At 50.3% G+C, this 19,084-nt stretch overlaps 1 protein-coding gene across 2 annotated transcripts in view; it reads left to right on the top strand.

The window, feature by feature from the left end:
- Positions 1 to 19,084, top strand: part of LOC147693550 (sodium-dependent proline transporter-like) — a 323,414-nt gene that overhangs the window by 255,250 nt on the left and 49,080 nt on the right. For both annotated transcript variants that reach the window (XM_086933770.1, XM_086933771.1), the window contains exons 6-8: positions 5,070 to 5,208; positions 9,883 to 10,017; positions 13,037 to 13,140. In XM_086933770.1, coding sequence (XP_086789896.1) covers positions 5,070 to 5,208; positions 9,883 to 10,017; positions 13,037 to 13,140 — 378 coding nt within the window. The remainder of the gene's footprint in view (positions 1 to 5,069; positions 5,209 to 9,882; positions 10,018 to 13,036; positions 13,141 to 19,084) is intronic.

Here is a 19,084-nt window from a genome sequence, read left to right as displayed (position 1 = left end):
CGTGCAACACTGGGGAAGGAAAATACTACAGAAAGCAGGCTGCCCACACCCTGGAGGTCCCCGGACAGCACCACATACTGCCTGGGGCAGCAACAAACATAACCAGACCCACATATCTGCTGCACTACAGGGGCCATGTACCCAGCAAGGCAGACATGAAGCCCCCCACAAAAGGCTGCACCAACCTCCAACGGACCCGGATACCTGTTGCGCCCAAAAGCATTTTCCCAGCAGCGTGAGAAAAGTTTAAGAAGGGCGAGGAGAGTGTCATGCACCACAAGGATAGCTGAGCAAGCATACAGGGAACCAGCCAAGAGCACCCTCACTGAAACAAAGCAAGAGCCTTTCAAAAGAAACTGTTGCTGCCACGGCCGGCAGCCAGAGATCTGTTTCCCCTGTGAAGGCTCATTGGGTACCTGTCTGACAGGAGAAGCCACACAACGAGGAACAAAACGTCCCTGAGTAGAAAAGTGACCACTATGCAAATCCCAGTGGATGTCTGATGCTACCGCAAACCCCCAGTAGTGAACGGATACCACAGCAAACTAGAAAATGAGCAAGCCACGCACCAGGAAAGGGTGCCTCAAAAAAGGACTAAGAGTGCGGAGCCCGATGTGCGTCGACCCATGCACCTAGAAGCTTGACCGCACAGGCAGGCACCAATGAGAGTGACACCTCTCCACAGTAAAGACCCAATGCTGAATGCTGCAGGGACAACCTCTACATCTTCACTGCACCAGCGAAGCCGCACCATGGGCCAAAGACAGCACAGAGTATCCTCCTCCACACTGACTCAAGACGGAGTCATCAGAGGCACAAGACAGGCAAAAGGAGAGTTGCACACTCCACATGGCAAGCTGCCACTGCAACGTGGTCCAATGACAGGTGACACGTGTCCGGGCGCCACATCGCACAGCACGCAAGGAGCATGGCACATTAAGTGACCAACTCCTCCAAGCATGCCCGAATGGAGGCAAAAGCAAACGCCAAGATGGCACAGCCTCGAGGGTGAAGCATGACACCCTGGCATCCTGGCAGAGTAGCACCGCAAAAATCCCTGCGAAGGGGATGGGGCCAGCGAAAGCTCCTGAAGGAGAAGAAGCAAGTCCTACCAGCAGGAGGTCCGCGCAAAAGAAAAGTGACAATCCCGTCATCATAAAAAACTGGATATCCGCAGGTGCGCTGGAGAGACCGCGAGAAGAAGAATGAGTACTCGCACCACCACAGTGCTGATCCGGAGGCACCAGACAGCCACTAAGGCGGCCCAACGTCCGTGGAAACAGCCCCATGGGAGAACCGAACGTAAGCTGCAGAAAGCACGGACCGTTTCACTCCCCATCAAGCACGATGACACACAATCACTCCTGTACGCATACACTATGAGAGTACATCACAACCGCACGCGCCAGTGACGGGGTTTGGGGAGGTGGGGAAGGGGGAGGGAGGACTGTGGGGAGATAACGGAAGAATTGTTTTTTTTAAATTTAGATTGCAATAGTACGTAGATTGTAAGAATTGAGGTATTTCACGATATGATACATGGGGACTGAGATAGAAGAAGTACTATAATGTTTAATGTATGCCTTGTGACAAAACCAATAAACTACGTTTTCCAAAAAAAACTTCAGACCAAAGGACATGTTCCAACTGGTATGCTACCGGAGTGCGACTGACGTCTCCAAGTCAGCGTTCATGTCCTGAATTACTCAAACTAACTTGTTCCGTGTGGCCAACGGGAGCACCCCCTCCCTGGTGCTGCGAACGACCGTTGGCCGACGCAGCCCCGCCCTCCCTTCAGAACGCCTACTGTTCGCCGCGGTAAACGGGTTAAATGATGAGTGCCAGCTAAGATTGTCTTGCTGCAGTCAGTCACCAGCCCCAAGTGTGCTGTCCTCACGCTGCACGATTCGTGATGCTGATGGGCCCCTGCGGTGTTTTGTTAATGGTTTACCCCCACAGGTAGGGATGTAGTGTCCTGATGGACACATTCTAGTGTCTCAGCAGGCACTTGTATTCCCAGCCACTCCCTCGAGGGCTGGACACATATGCACCCCTTTACCCATCCACCACAGGCGTCACGCATGACGAGGCCCTGTTAATAAAAGGGCCCGGGTGCACGTGCTCATGGCCAGTCAACCAGCGTACCCACGGTGTCTCTGTTACTTGTTCTAGTCGTAGCATGTGGGCCCAGGGTCGACAACACTACACTTGGTAAGGCAAAGCTTCTGCAGCAGCCATGTTTGGTGAACTCTTAGTACTTTGCTGCCCGTCTCCAGACCCCTTTGTATTTTTAAATGGCTGCGGAAGGCAGTTTTGTAATGATATAAAATATTCCCCTGTAGTACCAAATGCTTGAGAGCGAGTGGTATTGGCAGTATCTCCTCATTTCAAAATATAAGCAGTGAACTGAGGTAATGCTCTGCGATAGCCACTTGAGCCCGCTAGGCGGCGCTGTTACTTTACAGACCGTGCACAGGCCGCCCTGCCAGTCGGAGACCGATCGCATCATTACCTCAGAACATGGGCCATGTCGCGCCTCGTTGTTCTCACCCCTCTGGGCTCTCATGCCTGTATTAAGACAAAGGTTTGTCTCCAAATGAGCTGTGTTCAAAAAAAATTATTGGGGGAGGGAGGGAGCAGTGCTGGTCTATAAGGTGGGACCGTGAGACGTAGTGCGGTGGTCTCTTCCACCGCTGAAGTATATTCATTTAGGTTCATTTTAATACTGAATGAATGGTTATTTAAAAATGCTACAAACCCTTATAGATACAGAATTAGACAACCTGGGCTCACATACGCCCATACAGCGCCACGTCTGTGCTCTGCCCCTTCTCACACACTGTCCCATTACTCATACCCTGCACCCTCCCCTCCACTTCTGTCCACACACTGCCCCCTTTGTCACATACTCCCACTTCTGCTCCTGCCCCTTCTGAAACACACTGCCCCTCTGCTCCACACACTGCCCCCTCTGAAGACACTCTGCCCCACGCACTGCCCCCTCTGAAGACACACTGCCCCCTCTGCTCCACACACTGCCCCCTCTGAAGACACACTGCCCCTCTGCTCCACACACTGCCCCCTCTGAAGACACACTGCCCCCTCTGCTCCACACACTGCCCCATCTGAAGACACACTGCCCCCTCTGAAGACACACTGCCCCCTCTGCTCCACGCACTGCCCCCTCTGAAGACACACTGCCCCCTCTGCTCCACACACTGCCCCCTCTGAAGACACACTGCCCCCTCTGAAGGCACACTGCCTACTCTGCTCCACACACTGCCCCCTCTGAAGACACACTGCCCCCTCTGCTCCACACACTGCCCCCTCTGAAGACACACTGCCCCCTCTGCTCCACGCACTGCCCCCTCTGAAGACACACTGCCCCCTCTGCTCCACACACTGCCCCCTCTGCTCCACACACTGCCCCCTCTGCTCCACACACTGCCCCCTCTGAAGACACACTGCCCCCTCTGAAGACACACTGCCCCCTCTGAAGACACACTGCCCCCTCTGCTCCACACTCTGCCCCTCTGAAGACACACTGCCCCCTCTGCTCCTTGTCCCTTCTGAAGACACACTGCCCCCTCTGCTCCACACACTGCCCCTCTGAAGACACACTGCCCCTCTAAAGACACACTGCCCCCTCTGCTCCTTGCCCCTTCTGAAGACTCACGGCTCTCTGCTCCACACACTGCCCCCTTCTACCCGACCAGAGGACCTCCTCTCTTCAGCGCACAGAGGACCTCTCTTCGGCACACCCCTGGCCTTACTTCGGCACGCCGAGGACCTCCCTTTGGTATGCCGAGGACATCCCTTAGGCACCCCCCTGGCCTCTATTCAGCACCTCCCTGGCCTCTATTCAGCACCTCCCTGGCATCCTTTCAGCAACTCCCTGGCATCCTTTCAGCAACTCCCTGGCATCTTTTCAGCACTTCCCTGGCATCTTTTCAGCACCTCCCTGGCATCTTTTCAGCACCTCCCTGGCATCTTTTCAGCAACTCCCTGGCATCCTTTCAGCACCCCCCTGTCATCCTTTCAGCACCCCCCTGTCATCCTTTCAGCACCCCCCTGTCATCCTTTCAGCACCCCCTGTCATCCTTTCAGCACCCCCTGTCATCCTTTCAGCAACTCCCTGGCATCCTTTCAGCACCCCCCTGTCATCCTTTCAGCACCCCCCTGTCATCCTTTCAGCACCCCCCTGTCATCCTTTCAGCACCCCCCTGTCATCCTTTCAGCACCCCCCTGTCATCCTTTCAGCACCCCCCTGTCATCCTTTCAGCACCCCCCTGTCATCCTTTCAGCACCCCCCTGTCATCCTTTCAGCACCCCCCTGTCATCCTTTCAGCACCCCCTGTCATCCTTTCAGCACCCCCTGTCATCCTTTCAGCACCCCCTGGCATCCTTTCAGCACCTCCCTGGCATCTTTTCAGCACCTCCCTGGCATCCTTTCAGCAACTCCCTGGCATCCTTTCAGCAACTCCCTGGCATCCTTTCAGCACCCCCCTGGCATCCTTTCAGCACCCCCCTGGCATCCTTTCAGCACCCCCCTGGCATCCTTTCAGCACCCCCCTGGCATCCTTTCAGCACCCCCCTGGCATCCTTTCAGCACCCCCCTGGCATCCTTTCAGCACCCCCCTGGCATCCTTTCAGCACCCCCCTGTCATCCTTTCAGCACCTCCCTGGCATCTTTTCGGCACACCCCGGGCTATGTAAATAATCCCTATATTGACCCCTTGTATGCAAGTGCATTTCGTGGGTGGCCTGACTCTCTGACTTGGGGACCAACACTGGGCACCCTTGGGTTAGCAGAGGTTTTATGTGTTTTGTCGGAACTTAGAATTATCACATCTACACCTTCTTGTACTCTGAGGAGCCCTAGTTTGTCTTTTGGGATTTTATCTAAGCGGCTGGCCTCCAAGCTCATGGGTCTTATCAGCACCTGTACTTCCTGGACCTGAGGTAGGGGGTGCTGCAGACTCAGTGTGTTTAGGGTCAGAGCCTTGTTTTGTGTATATTGAATACCATACCAGTGTAAGTCTTCACTAACTATGCCTTCGTCTTGGCAGCGACAAGGTGCTGGGCGTGATTCACAGCACCGGGCTCAGCGACCCAGGACCAGTGCGGTGGCAGCTGGCGATATGTCTGCTGGTGGCCTGGTTCATCATCTTTCTCTGCATACTGAAAGGAATCCACAGCTCTGGGAAGGTGAGTCGAGATACCTGCCTCGTGCTTCCAGCACATTAATCTTAGCCCTTGGGCAATGGTCGTGTGGAAGGACATCTCTGCCATGCAGTGTACAGGGACAACCAAACAACAGAATAATGCACAGTCTCTTAAACGCAAAAACAAGCAGGAATGCAAATCAATACATAACTAAAACATCTGTCTTAATAACAACTAACTTTCCTCTACACTAGAAACTGCATGCGCCTAATCGGTACAGCCAGGGCTCTAAGGGCCAGATGTAGGTAAAAAATTACCGAATCTGTAAGAGTCGGTATTTACCGATTCTGTAAATACCGAATCTGTATTTCCCATTGATTCCTATGGGCCTTGAAGCCCATAGGAATCAATGTGAAATACAGATTCGGTATTTACAGAATCGGTAAATACCGAATCCTGCAAGGGTGCAGGGGGTGTCACTTTGACACCCTCCAGCACCCCAATTCTGGACTTGTGTGCAATGTGGCACACAGACATGCCCTAAGGGCATGTCTGTGTGTCACATTGCACAGGTGTGCAGGCACAGATGTGCATGCACACCTGAATTCGGTATTTTACCACCCAATAGGATTGGGTGGTAAAGTACCGATTTTTAAGGGCCTGTGGCACTCTTAGGAGTGCCACCTACATGTGGTTTTTCCGAATCGGTAAATATACCGTTTCGGTATTTTACCGATTCTGTAAATTTACCGATTCGGTAACTTTACAGAATCGGTCAAATATAGGCCCTCTACATCTGGAAACCCTAATACCGGTCGGTAACGGCCGAATTTGGCCATTACAGACCGGTATTAGGGCTCCTACATCTGGCCCTAAGTGAGCTGAAAAAACTGGCTGGGGGTCTCTCAAAGGAGCGTGACCGATTCAGTTAAGGGTGTGGCTTAAAACGCAAGCTAAAAAATCTGTGCTTAGCATAGTGTGCCACCTGGCAGGCATTTTGCTGCTTCTGTGATTGAATCCAGATATATAATATAATAAGTAAGATTACCTACAACAAGCTAGACGGGTCTCTTTGAAGTTATATCAAAGGCAGTGAAGGGTGGCACTGCTGCAGAGTTAAGGGTTTATTTTAACCCTGAGGGTGAGGGCAAAAATGGAGAGCCCTATTGAAACCCGTTTCAACACCTGCTTTTCAGAACTGCCGGTGCTGAGCACCGGAAAGAGCCGGCCCACTTAAAGCCCTGGGTACAGCAAAATGTATAATGTTGCATATACATACGTCTAATAGCAGCATTTACAGCTAACACAACAGTCACTCTGGGCCCTGCCGTGAAGTATGCAATTCTTTTGCAAAGCACTTCAATGCCTCTACCCGTTGATGGACTTATTTTCTGACTAATAATGCACATTTGCCATGACATGTTTGTATAATATAGCCTTATAGCCTGCCGTAGTAGGCTTTACTGCCTATTAAAGGCCCGCTCCAGCGTTAAAGGCCCGAGCTGAAGGTGAGGGCCTTTAACAAAGGAGCAGGACTTTAATGGCCGGTATAGCTCCGCTACAAAGGGCTATAAGGCTATTAGAACATTCTGCCACTAGAGGGCAGAATGTTGTAACAAATAAAACAAAGGCTTCAGGAGTCCAAGGGGATTGAAATCCCCTCAGGCTCCGAGACACCTTTGTTCAAACAACATTGGAATGTTGCTCTGTGGGCTTTTACCGGCCCGTAGAAGCACAGAGCACTCCATCATATTCAAAGGAGTGCTCCACATTCTAATTTTCTAATAATGCTTTCACTCCATCTTACAAAATGGCTGAGAGTTCATAGATATAACCACTGGTGCATACAAATTCTACCTCCAGGTGCATGTCACCAGGGAACTCCGGTATGCCAATGTTTCAAGATATCCACAAGAGATGACTCTGCATACGATGAATCTAAAGGGGAATCCATGACATGGTCCTAGGTTATCAATGAAATGTGATCTATCGCTGGTCTCCGTGGATCAATGTTAGGTACCTATGATATAGATGACGCTATGCACAGTGTTGGTAATTTTCCATGACCGTAATGCTAATAAGTTCCCTAAATCATTATGATATCTTGGGGACAAACATGTCAAGATTTGTTTCCCACACCAAAATATGTGAATGCACCAGGGTTTCCTGTATGAATTAGTCTGGTTCAAGTAAACTTTTTTATTTTCACGCTAAATCCATAAACACTGTCAAAACAAAAAATTGCAAATATTCATGTAATCAAAAAAACATGCAAAAACAAATTACTCACAAACTAAAATGCCACCTTGATGGAAAAAGCAATCTTCATAGAAAATGAAGAGGAAATTGTCATTTAAAAATTCTCACTGAATTGGTCAATGCAATGTGAGACTGTGGAATCAGGCAGCAACAAATGCTGTAAAATTCGTCAGCTTCTGTTTTAATGTGTAAGACTGTCTATTCAATTGTTTTTGCTTTTCTGCATCATAGAACTCTTTGTTGAAGTTATGAGTGCTTGACCAAGTCCCCGCTGCATCCCTGGACCCTGGAACACCATTGAACAGTTTGTTTTCGTGGAAATACCTTTCATATTCTGTTTCAGAGTGACTTTAATCTCTGTTTCCTAGTGAAAGATGCTGCAATGTGACTCGATGAATAACATTTAGAAACATTCTCATGAACATGCATGAAAAATGAGACGATTTTGTAGACTTTCGTTCAACAGATTTATTCAGAAATTTCATGAGCAAACACATTCTTTGATGCTATTTCCATGAAAATGACCTATTTAATGGCGTTCTGCGGTCCACACACGAAGCGGGGAATTATTAAAAAATGAAGATACCTATGATGCAGAGCCTGGACTACAGGTACTTAACCTATTTTTATTTTCCTCATTCTTGTTTCCTTTAACTACACATTCAAGGTTTACCAGAATCTTGTCACATGTGATGTAGTAAATGATTGTTGTCTTACCTTGTGGCTCATTTTCTTCTGTTGCGGACTGTCACAATGGCACTTTTACAATAATGCTTTCTCATAAGCCAGTATCCACAGCATAACACACTGGAAGCGTTCCAAGCTTCAGTCATTCAATGTATGATGAAGTGAGGCATATCTGTGGGCAGTGTGCTGGCCTTGTGTGTGTGGGAGGGCAGTGTTGGGATGGAAAAGGTGACCGGCATAGCTCTGGAGACACCCTGCCCCTACCTGATGTTTGGCTTCTGCACACACAACAGGCTCACTGTGCTATGGAAGGTGACCCGGATGTTGTGTCTGTGGTCTGGAGGGGCGCGCCATGTGCAGACCCCTTTACTGAGCATGACTTCTGTCACCTGACCAGGCAGTGGAGGCCTGAGGGAAAGGTTATTTTGGCAGGTTAGGCCTTTTTACCTGTCGCCCAATAGGGGAGAATTCCTTACCGGTGTCTACTCTTTTAAATTATCTAGCAGTACCCTGCATCCTACATTTTCGACCTGTACCTTTGGGGCATGTGTGGAGTATCTGCTGGCATGCTAAATAATTTTCTCTTTGTGCATGGTTCTGTGGCATTTGTGCTTTAGCACTCAATAAGAGTGCATGTTCTTTACTCTCCTCTTTCTCCTTATGTGACAGTAACTTTCTATGTTCTAATTTGTCCCGCACTCATTCGCCAGTCATCCTCAATATCTATAACCCCCCCCCCCCCGCACACTGCTTTTGTTTTGCTTTCTGCCCCCTCTATTCCCTCCCCACTTGCACTAGACACTCCTGCTGCTTGCTACCTTTCCCTTCGCCCCTCCTCTCCAGATCCCACTGCTGACCAGCTGCTCATCACACATAGATTTCGGCTTTGGATTTGCCAGTGTTTGTGGAATTGCAGTGTAAGCATTTGCATAACCTGTAAGGCAGCCATCTTGGAATACAGTTTTGTACACTTCTGCCATGGAATGTATATTGGCGTCAAGAAGCAACATGGCTGCCATCTGGTGGAACAATGTTACTTTGTTTACTTCTTGTTACACAGTTGCATTGCGTCTAGGCTACAATTCTAGAGAAAAGACCGTAACATAAACATGTGAGACTTTCACCTGTTCGAACCGCATTAAAATAATGATAGTGTGCAAAGGAAAGAAGAATAAATCGGGGAATGGAGTCAGAGGGACACAGCCGGAGGGTAATACACCCATATCATTTAAGGCTTGCTAGCGGTGCGTTCTTTATTATTAAATCATATTAAGGACTGTGCGTGAAGTGGAGCAGACAAGAATAAATCAGTGTAGATTATAGCGAGGAGGGGCACTGAATGAATGACGGGATAGAGATTTAGTTGTCATGGGGATTTAGATGACTGAATGAAGAACAATTAACATGCCAGGCAACCGCACATCTGAAGTTAACTTAAAATGTTTTCCCTGTCTCAGCAAAAAAAAAAATTGGTTATTATATCGTTTTTTTTTCCATTTGTCAAATGATGTAAATTATTTGCATACACAAGTCAATGTATTTTATAATATTGGATGCAGCCTATTTTTTGTGGCATCTTTTTAGGAGTTTGCTCGCTGTCCCTGAGGAAATGTTGTGTTTCTGAACCTCAAACATAGTCAAAGAAATGTCTATAGCAGGTTTTAATGTCACACAAGAACATTGTCTTCTTCTTCCCCAGCCCTTACAGTCAATGCCCATGTGCTCCTCGGTTAACATGTAATTTCCCGTCTGTTTCCCATTGTCCCACAGATTGTGTATTTCACAGCAACCTTCCCTTACTTTGTCATTCTCGTGCTGATCATTCGAGGCGCCACTCTGGAGGGCTCCATCGAAGGGGTGCGGTTCTACCTCACGGCAGATTGGAAGAGGCTACAGAGCGCTCAGGTAGGTCATACCTCTGATCTATGGAACTCACTGACTCTCTGTCTGCCCATACATACCAGCTTATTGTAAAAGAAATTCAAAGTAATGTATATTAAAGTGAAGTTATTTTAAGGCGGGAGACAGCTAAAATAACATTTTTTGGAGACTTCAAAAATCGGAAGTATTTCGGCTAAATCGGTTCTATTGGTGTATATATAGCCTGCCCCCCAAACCACACATGTTTATCCGCCCCATGTCCGAGCATGCGGAACCTCAAATTTTGGGTAATCTCTTGTTTTTCTCAACTGCCCACCTTCCCAACTTCAGTATACTGGTTACCCTTTCACACTTGTTACCTTTGAAATATGGCATTGTCACATTCATAAATGGATGCACTGTGTTGGGCCCTGAACTAGTTGGAAGTGTGCCATTTCCCTAAAGAAGCATCATACAAGAGTTGACTAATTGACCGAGGCAACGGAGGCATCTTTATTGAATGCAGCGGTCTCATTAGACTCCTGGTAGGTAGAATTGATGATGATTCTGCCAGAAATGGCAACATAGAAATCTACTGTATCTCCTCCACATTCCAGAATGTTCTTTGTGCAGTCGACTCCACACAGCAGCAACCACGTCGTCTTAATCCGTCAATCCCCTCACTCCTGCAGCACATTGACAGCACAGGGTTCTTGGCCGTCATCTGAATGGGGCCACATATCGCCAGACCCAACTGGCCCCTTTAGAACCTCTCGCCACTGAGGACCTGTCAAGCATCTTAAACTCACTGAGGCCCAAATCAGAAAAGGGCAACATAGGTCCAGTATCAATAGTGAGAGCCATCGCCTGCATCACCATCCAACCAAACTGATCATGCCCCTCAGCCATGGCATCAACCCCAATTCACACAAGACTGGAACAATCGTGCCTCATCACCCACCTACCATTGCAGGATAAGAGCTTTGAATAAGTAGTCTTGACTCAATTCTGTTGATAGATCAAGCACGGCATCCTCTTCCAAGATAAGTAGACCAGAGTTTGACCCCATGTAGCAGAGGCAGCCAACAGGCAACTAAGCTATGATGTACTCCAAATCACCAACAGTGGTCAGTATCTCCTCTCTACATCCTTTGACACATCTCGGTCATTAAACCCCCTCGTCACCATCTTCTCAAGAACAGGATTTGATGGAATAATTATTTGTTCCCCTTCATTCATTCCAGCTCAGCCAGACGAACACTCCCAGATCTGATCTCTCCCTGTGACCTGCTCAATTACAGAGTCCATCTTAACTCCAGTAAACTTCAGCCTCTAAATGGATCACCTGGGAACCCTTCTGGCCAACAAGAGCAGCAGGGTCTAGCAGGAGACATCCAGCCCCAGTCTGTACTGATTGCCAACGGCAGACAATACAACTTTGTACAAAAAAAATGTACACCCACAACTGGTCCGCTGTGCTAAGCTTCAAGGATTCTACAGTCATACCACCCTCTGCTTTACAATGCACATCACCCATCAAAAATACGCCAACTCATCATGCTGGCAAAGTAAAATCTCTTTTCAGAAGCTGACTTCAGAACAGCTGTACAGTCCCTGGTCTATTCTAACTTCATTGAATTCAGTGTCCTGCTCACTGTTATCCTAGAATCACATAATCACATTGTACCCCCATGAAGAACATAGTTGACGGTGCAATCTAACTTATGAAAGGTCTTAGGAAGTTTGACAGATTCTCATGAAGTCTCAAAGATCTCCATTGTCTCCCTCTACAGCTTACATTTTCTTCAAAATCTGTAACATAATCCAACAAATGGTAATCTCAGACTCCACCATCCCTGACTTCCAAATCTCTTGCTGGCCGTGTAATGCTTGCAGCAGCAAATAAGACAAATAAATGCAGCACGGATAAAGACAAGACATCGCATATTACCTTGCTATGTTCTTGGACCTAGAACTTCCATCCAGTCCCAGAAAGCCCCTCACCCCAACTGCCGAGGGCTCTCCTCTTCAAGCAACACCTCATTGCTGTATAACACTCGGATCATGGATCCAAGTTAGTAATGTCCTTTGTCCCCCTCCTCTCTGGTCCTCCTTATACTCCCTCCATTGCACAGCATTTCTTTAACTTTGCAACCAGGTTTATGCTATATATGTACATAAATGCACACTGTGTCAATGAATGATTGTTCTAGAGAGTTGTATCCAACTTGCAAGAGAGCTGGTACCCAAACGTTATTCTTATAAAGACCAACCACCAAAAACGAATAAACAGGACCACAGCCGGAAGACACGAACCGAGCATACTATTTAGTCGTAATCTGGTGCACCTTACCTTATCATCCAATGGACGAGGCACCACTTCTTGAACCGAGTACACTTCTACATATGCAGCCACGAGGCGGTCCCTCCCATGATCCTACTGTCCATCGCCGTATCACATGAAGTTTTGATCCATGGAAGACCAAGACTGGGTGAGTTACCATAAACAAGACATGAGCCCGTGATGATAGTAACAGCCGAGACATGACCATCCGCCATCAAGGAGGGCATGGTGGTTCTCAGAACAAAGCGGTAAATAAAGCAAGCATTAGAGAGAGAGCACAACCCTGTGGCTTTAGCGATAAACCGTCGTCATACTCATGGTTGCGGAATTCCTAAGCTGGTATCACAAGGGCTCAACTTAGTAGGATGGATAGAAAAGAGGTTTCCTGCCATGTTTCCTTTTATAAGTGCTTTTGCAGACAAGCTGTACTGTCAACACTTCCACATCTGTACACCAGATATTCAGGGTTTCCCAACGTCTCATTATCCTGATGTTAAGCTGTGTACCAAAGCCGACTGCTCCAAATTCTAGGATCCCCAATCCTGAGATGTTTCTTTTTCAGCTGTAAATTGTAGTGTATATAAAATTAGCCCAATGTATGGACCTCCTTTGTAGCTCCAGCCTTGCATTCCCCACATCTGTGGAGCCAGTAGAGGGAAGAAAGCCATCTTGTAACTTCTGGCTCAGACTGAGATCTCTGCCTTTTTATTTCTTTCTCAGGTGTGGAATGACGCTGCCTCGCAGATCTTCTACTCCCTGGGGATTGGATTCGGCGGTCTGCTCTCCATGGCCTCCTACAACAAGTTTAATAATAATGTCATCAGGTAGGTTGGGAGCTGGGAGGACTGCATGTACTAATTTACGGAGGCAGCCATATATTGCATTAACAATTCCAAGATAAAGCAGATTATGCCGAACTAATGCGTTTGAAAGCGGTACATTGGCATACAGTGCAGGAATGTAAGACTCATCCAACATATAAAAATGCATAAACCCAATTTAGGAAACAATGCTTGAAACGTCCGGTATTTAAATGACACTGCCTTAATGGTTATTGTTAAAAAAGAATTTAAATTTGAGCAGGAGCAGCAGAGAAGGTGATGAAGTTTACCTGGACTATTTCAGCATGTCAAGCAAAGATGGAGTTTCTAAGAGGGCAGACTTAGCTTCAATAGATACAGCGTGCAGGCACTTTGCTATGATGGGTGAAGGTGAAATTTTGGATGTGACATGAAGAACTTACAAATATGTTATGGCGATATCGAGGCTCAAATTAGCCAGGATCCACACCAATAACACCAGAACGAATACTTCTGTGCCTTCACTGTACTTTTGCCACAGGGAAGGGCTGTGATTGGACAGCTCTTATTGCCAACCCTGGACCTTAAAGGCTCTTTATCTTCTGCTTCATCAGCACCATTGAACATTGGTAGTCGGGGCGTCCATTGATTCCTGACTTGATGACCGCAATGTAATTTAACCTGGGCTTGCTTGAGACCTCGTTGGAGGGTCAAACTCCGCTGCTAGAGCCAATCCTGGCCTCTGGAAAAAGACCCTACATCGTCTGTCTGGAGGCCTCTACACTCACTCCTGGTGGAAGCCACATTTATTTCAAAATGGCATATCTTTCCTTGAAATGATGTAACCTCCTTACTCCACTATATCTTCGCTCAAGAGAACAGTCACACATTTCATGTTGTAATATACAGAGTAGAGCTGAAGCTTTATATCTGCAGATACGTTTCGCCTCATCTCTCATAGTGGACGTACTTTCTTGGTACAAGCCTCTTGGTTTGGAAGTCATGATGGCTCCGGCTTTCTCCCACACTCCCACAAAATCTCAAGAGTAATCTTTTTGATTAGGCAGGGCTTCTAAGACCAGCACCAAGAGACCCCATCGGGTAGTGAGCGCTATCAGTCGTTCAGGATATCATGGACTGACAATCACCGCAATAGCCGGTATCTTCACTTCTCTTTTCTTTCTGATATTGTTGCATAGCTGTTAGCAAATGTTAATTTAGAACATTTAATAACATTAAATGAGCTAAAAAAAAACTATCCAGCCCTGAAAACCAAATTAATGAATTGAGTCCTATCAAAGCACAGAAAATAATTGTAAAATACTAGTCACTCCAAAGCACCACACAGTTGCATACAGAGAGCTAGGCAGATCCATCAGAATGACAAGTACATTTCATGTGCATTTAAATGACTCTCGAATGTCCTCTGTCCTGACATAAATGGGTGCCAAATGCAGCACTGCGCATGGATGATTTTCAATGTACTATCTGATGTAAAGCAGCAAAAATGTGAATAACATCTGAAAGAAACAGGTTAGTATTAGATTCCTTACCTTAGAATATCCCCAGGCGTCAGACTGGATCCGGAAATTTTTGCGTAGCAGTACCCTTGCGCGTCGGTAGGCATCGTCTGCGGCTCCGCGTCTGTCGTGGGCGACGTGATGACGTCGTCGGAGTACTTAGACGCCGCCTCCGCGTGCTGACATCAGTTCTTCTTTTTTCCGTGCCAGCAGCGCAGATCCGGAAAAAGTGGTACCTCAGTCACTTTTTGACTAACTTTTTTGAGATCTTTTTGATCATTTCTTCGAGTCTTCGACTCCGATCGGTGCCGATAGGGATGCCAGGTTTTAAGCCTTGTGGGGACTGCGACCGTCTGTCAGTCACCGACCCTCATCGTCGGTGCCTCCACTGTCTCGGCGCCGGTCATGACGACAAGACCTGCTCAGACTGTCGGGCCTTAACCTCGAAGGCTAGGCGGAAGCGGTCCCGCATGCGGCTCGAGCTCCGGCAGTCGGCCCCGCGCCGTGAGAGTTCCCGGTCCGGATGGAGGTCGAGGGACCGGTCGCGGGGGCGGAGCCATCATAGCTCCGGGAGTCGTCATCACTCCTCCGGGTCGAAGTCGTTGTCAGGTAAGCACAAGAAGTCGAAGAGACGTCATTGCTCTTCCGACTCCCCCCCGACGCTCGCGCGATGCGGCCGGGGGTTCGGGTGACACCGCCCATGTGGCTCGGTCGGAGTCGCGGGCGTCGCGACCTGCCCCATACCCTCCGGTCCCTGGGCAGCAAGCGACGCCAGAGGCGATCGAGCACTTCCTCATGGCCATGAGGTCCCTCTTTCCTCCGACGGGCTCCGCGGCGCCTTCGGGCCCAGCGGACCTGTCTGGGGGCCCTAGTGAGTTGGGTGCTTTGGCCCCGATGCCGCCGGGTGTTTCGGCCCAGACGCCGCCGGAGCCTTCGGGCCCGGCGCCGCAGGGCCCCACTGGATCCGGATCGTCGCCGGTCGACCTGACGACCTCACCAGCACCAGTTCCACAGGTGTCACCTCCGGCGCCGTCCTTGGGCCGCGCCGTCCCCAATACCTCCCTCGACCCGTTTCCAGCGTCAGAGCGGCTCCACTGCCCGCCGCTCTCGACGCCGCTTGGGGAGTTCTACTTCAATGAACCGGCCCCGTCTTTTGACTACCCTGATTATCAGGAGATGGTTGATGAGGAGTATTGGGAGGGGTCTGAGGACCCTCTGACACGTGAGGGTCAGTCCCAGGAGGACTGGACAGGTGGACACACCTGTCCAGTCCTCCTGGGACTGCACTTCGCCAGACATTGGTTTTGTCTCACCTCCTACTGTGGCTTCGGAGGAGGGGGCAACCTTCAGCGTGGTGTTGACGCGGGCTGCCAAGGCCTTGGGCCTTGAGCTCCCCGTCACGGCAGTGAGGACTAACCTCCTCACTGAGGTCCTTAAACCGCAGTCCAGCTCAACAGAGCCTCTGCTGCCGTTTAATGAGGCCTTGACTGACGTTCTTTTGGGCACTTGGTCCAGGCCCGCTACAGGCCAGCCTGTAGATAGGAACGTGGCCAGACGCCACCGCCCGGCTCCGGGCGACCCTTGTTTCCTGTCCACCCACCCCACCCCCGAGAGCCTGGTCATCTAAGCCTCTAATTCCCTGACTGCATTCCCGTTGGCTCCGCCTAATCGGGAATCCAAGAGGTATGAGAATTATGGGAAGAAAATATTCTCCTCCCTTAGTTTGGGACTGCAGTCTTCCAACACTGCATGCCTCTTGGGTCGTTACACCCACTCCCTGTGGGACACGGTCACGGAAGTGCTGCCACAATGCCTGGCGGAGGTCAAGGCTAAACTCGCCCAAGCCCTTGCGGAGGGTCGAGATATGGCACGTTTCTCCATCCGGTGGATACCACCGACTCACTGGACAGAGCAATGGCAACGGCGGTAGCGATTCGTCACCACGCCTGGTTGAGGTCTGCCAAATTTTCGACGGATGTCCAGAATACTCTCATGGACATGCCGTTTGATGGCCGTCTCCTCTTTGGCGACAAGGCAGACCAGGCGCTTGAGGGCTTTAAGGACTCCAGGGCTACGGCCAAGTCCTTGGGCCTCTCCGCCCGCGCCAACAAACGGGTGCCTTTCGCTCCTTTCGTGGCCAAGGAAGGGGCGCCCCCCCACACGTGCTGCCAGCCACGCACCTCCGGCTAACATCCAACGCGGTGGTGGCCGTAGAAATCGCCGTGGAGGTGGTCGGGAACAACAGCGAGGCCAGCCCACCCCTTCCCCTGCAGCATCCGCCACAAAACCCTCCTAGTCCGTGCTTTCAGGCCCATGTGGCGCCAGTGGGGGGCAGGGTTCGCTATCACCACTCCCACTGGCGCACTGTCACATCGGACAGGTGGGTGCTGCAAATCGTCCGAAGGGGCTACTCCCTCCCCATCGAGACCCCCTCAAGCCATGCCACCGCAATACCACCGCGTATCGGGGGATCATCTGCGGCTTCTGCAGGAGGAAGATACGGCCCTCTTGGCCAAGGGGGCCATCAAGCATGTTCCTGGGCCAGAAGTAGGGTGTGGTTGCTACTCCCACTACTTTCTGGTACCCAAGAAGGGCAAAGGGGGCCTACGCCCTATCTTCGACCTCCGGAACGTCAACGGCTTCCTCCGGAAGGAGAAGTTCAAGATGCTGACACTGGCTCAGGTCTTAGCTGCCCTGCCCCAGGAGACTGGATGGTAGCGTTGGACTTGCAGGACGCTTATTTCCACATACCCGGCCCACCGGCGCTACCTGCAGTTCACGGTAGGCCACGAGCACTTTCAGTTTACCGTTCTCCCTTTCGGCCTTACCAGCGCCCCACGGGTGTTCACGAAAGTGATGGCGGCTCATCTGCGCAGGTTAGGGGTTTCAGTCTTCTCCCTACCTCGACGACTGGTTGTTGAAGGCGGGCTCGCCCCAGACAGTCGTCAGCCACCTCCAGACGACGGCAGACCTCCTGCACCAGCTGGGGTTCTCCATCAATGTGCCGAAGTCACACCTGTGCCCCTCTCAGAAGCTCCTTTTCATCGGAGCGGTTCTCGACTCTGCGCAGTTCTGGGTTTACCCCCCCCGAACAGCGGGTTTGGGATATAAAGGCTCTGATTCCGATCTTTCAGCCTTTATCCCGAGTCTCGGTCAGGTTGACGCTGTGGCTTCTGGGGCTGTTGGCTTTCTGCATCCTTCTGGTGCATCACGCCCGTTGGCGGATGCGGGCTCTGCCGTGGGACCTGAAGTTTCAGTGGGCCCAGCATCAGGGCAACCTGTCCGACCATGTCCTGATCTTGGAGGGCACTGCGAGACAGCTGCAGTGGTGGCTCAAGGACCGCGATTGGGTCAGCGGCAGATCCCTCTCCGTTCCCCAACCGGAGCACGTAGTTGTGACTGACGCGTCCCTCCAGGGCTGGGGAGGCCACATGGGAGAGGCGGAGATCAGGGGCCTCTGGTCTCCGGCGGAGTCACGGCTCCATATCAACCTTTTGGAGCTGCGGGCGATTCATCTAGCACTGAAGGCAATCCTCCCCTCTGTCCGGGGGAGTGTAGTGCAAGTGTTCACGGACAACACCACCGCTATGTGGTACTGCAACAAACAGGGCGGGGTGGGGTCGTGGACCCTCTGCCAGGAGGCTCTGCGCTTCTGGCAGCGGCTGGAACATCAGGGTGTGACCAGGGCGGACGAACTCAGCCGCCGGTGCATGATGGATCACAAATGGCGTCTGAACTCGGACGTGGTGCAACGCCTCTTTCAGCAGTGGGGAGAGCCTTGGTTAGATCTATTCGCCACCAAAGAGAACGCGCAATGTCATCAGTTCTCCGCGTTGGAATCTCCAAGGCGGCACTCGCTCGGAGACGCTTTTCGTCGCGAGTGGAGTTGCGGTCTGTTGTACGACTTTCCGCCTATACCACTTCCTCCCAGAGTGCTGAAGAAGATCAAACGCGACCGGGCCCAAGTCATCCTTGTGGCTCCGGACTGGGCACGAAGGTACTGGTATCCCGAGCTACTCAGTATGTCAGTCGATCCCCGGTTCGTCTGCCTATTCAGGGGGACCTTCTGTCGTAGCAACAGGGGACGGTCCTCCACCCGAACCTGTCCAGTCTCCACCTCCATGCTTGGAGATTGAGCGGCGACAGTTGAGGCCATTTGACTTGCCTCCTGAAGTTTGTGATAGTGGAGGGACGCCTGGCTGCCAGAATGCTAAGTCGGTATGCGCCTGCAGGTGGAACAGATTTGTGGCATGGTGCACAGCAAAGGCTGTGGATCCTCTCTCTGCCCATCTTTCTGAGGTTCTTCTCTTCCTTCTTTCTCTTGCCCAGCAGGGCTCTGCTCTGGGCACTATCAAGGGCTACCTTTCTGCCCTTTCGGCCTTTCTGAGACTGCCTGATCAACCATCTTTGTTCAATTCCCCTATTGTAAATCGCTTTTTGAAAGGCAT

The sequence above is a fragment of the Lissotriton vulgaris genome, chromosome 8, assembly GCF_964263255.1.
Source record: "Lissotriton vulgaris chromosome 8, aLisVul1.2, whole genome shotgun sequence".
Classification (NCBI taxonomy): domain Eukaryota; kingdom Metazoa; phylum Chordata; class Amphibia; order Caudata; family Salamandridae; genus Lissotriton; species Lissotriton vulgaris.
Note: the sequence above shows the minus strand (reverse complement) of the source record. Positions and strands in the feature narration are given on the sequence as shown.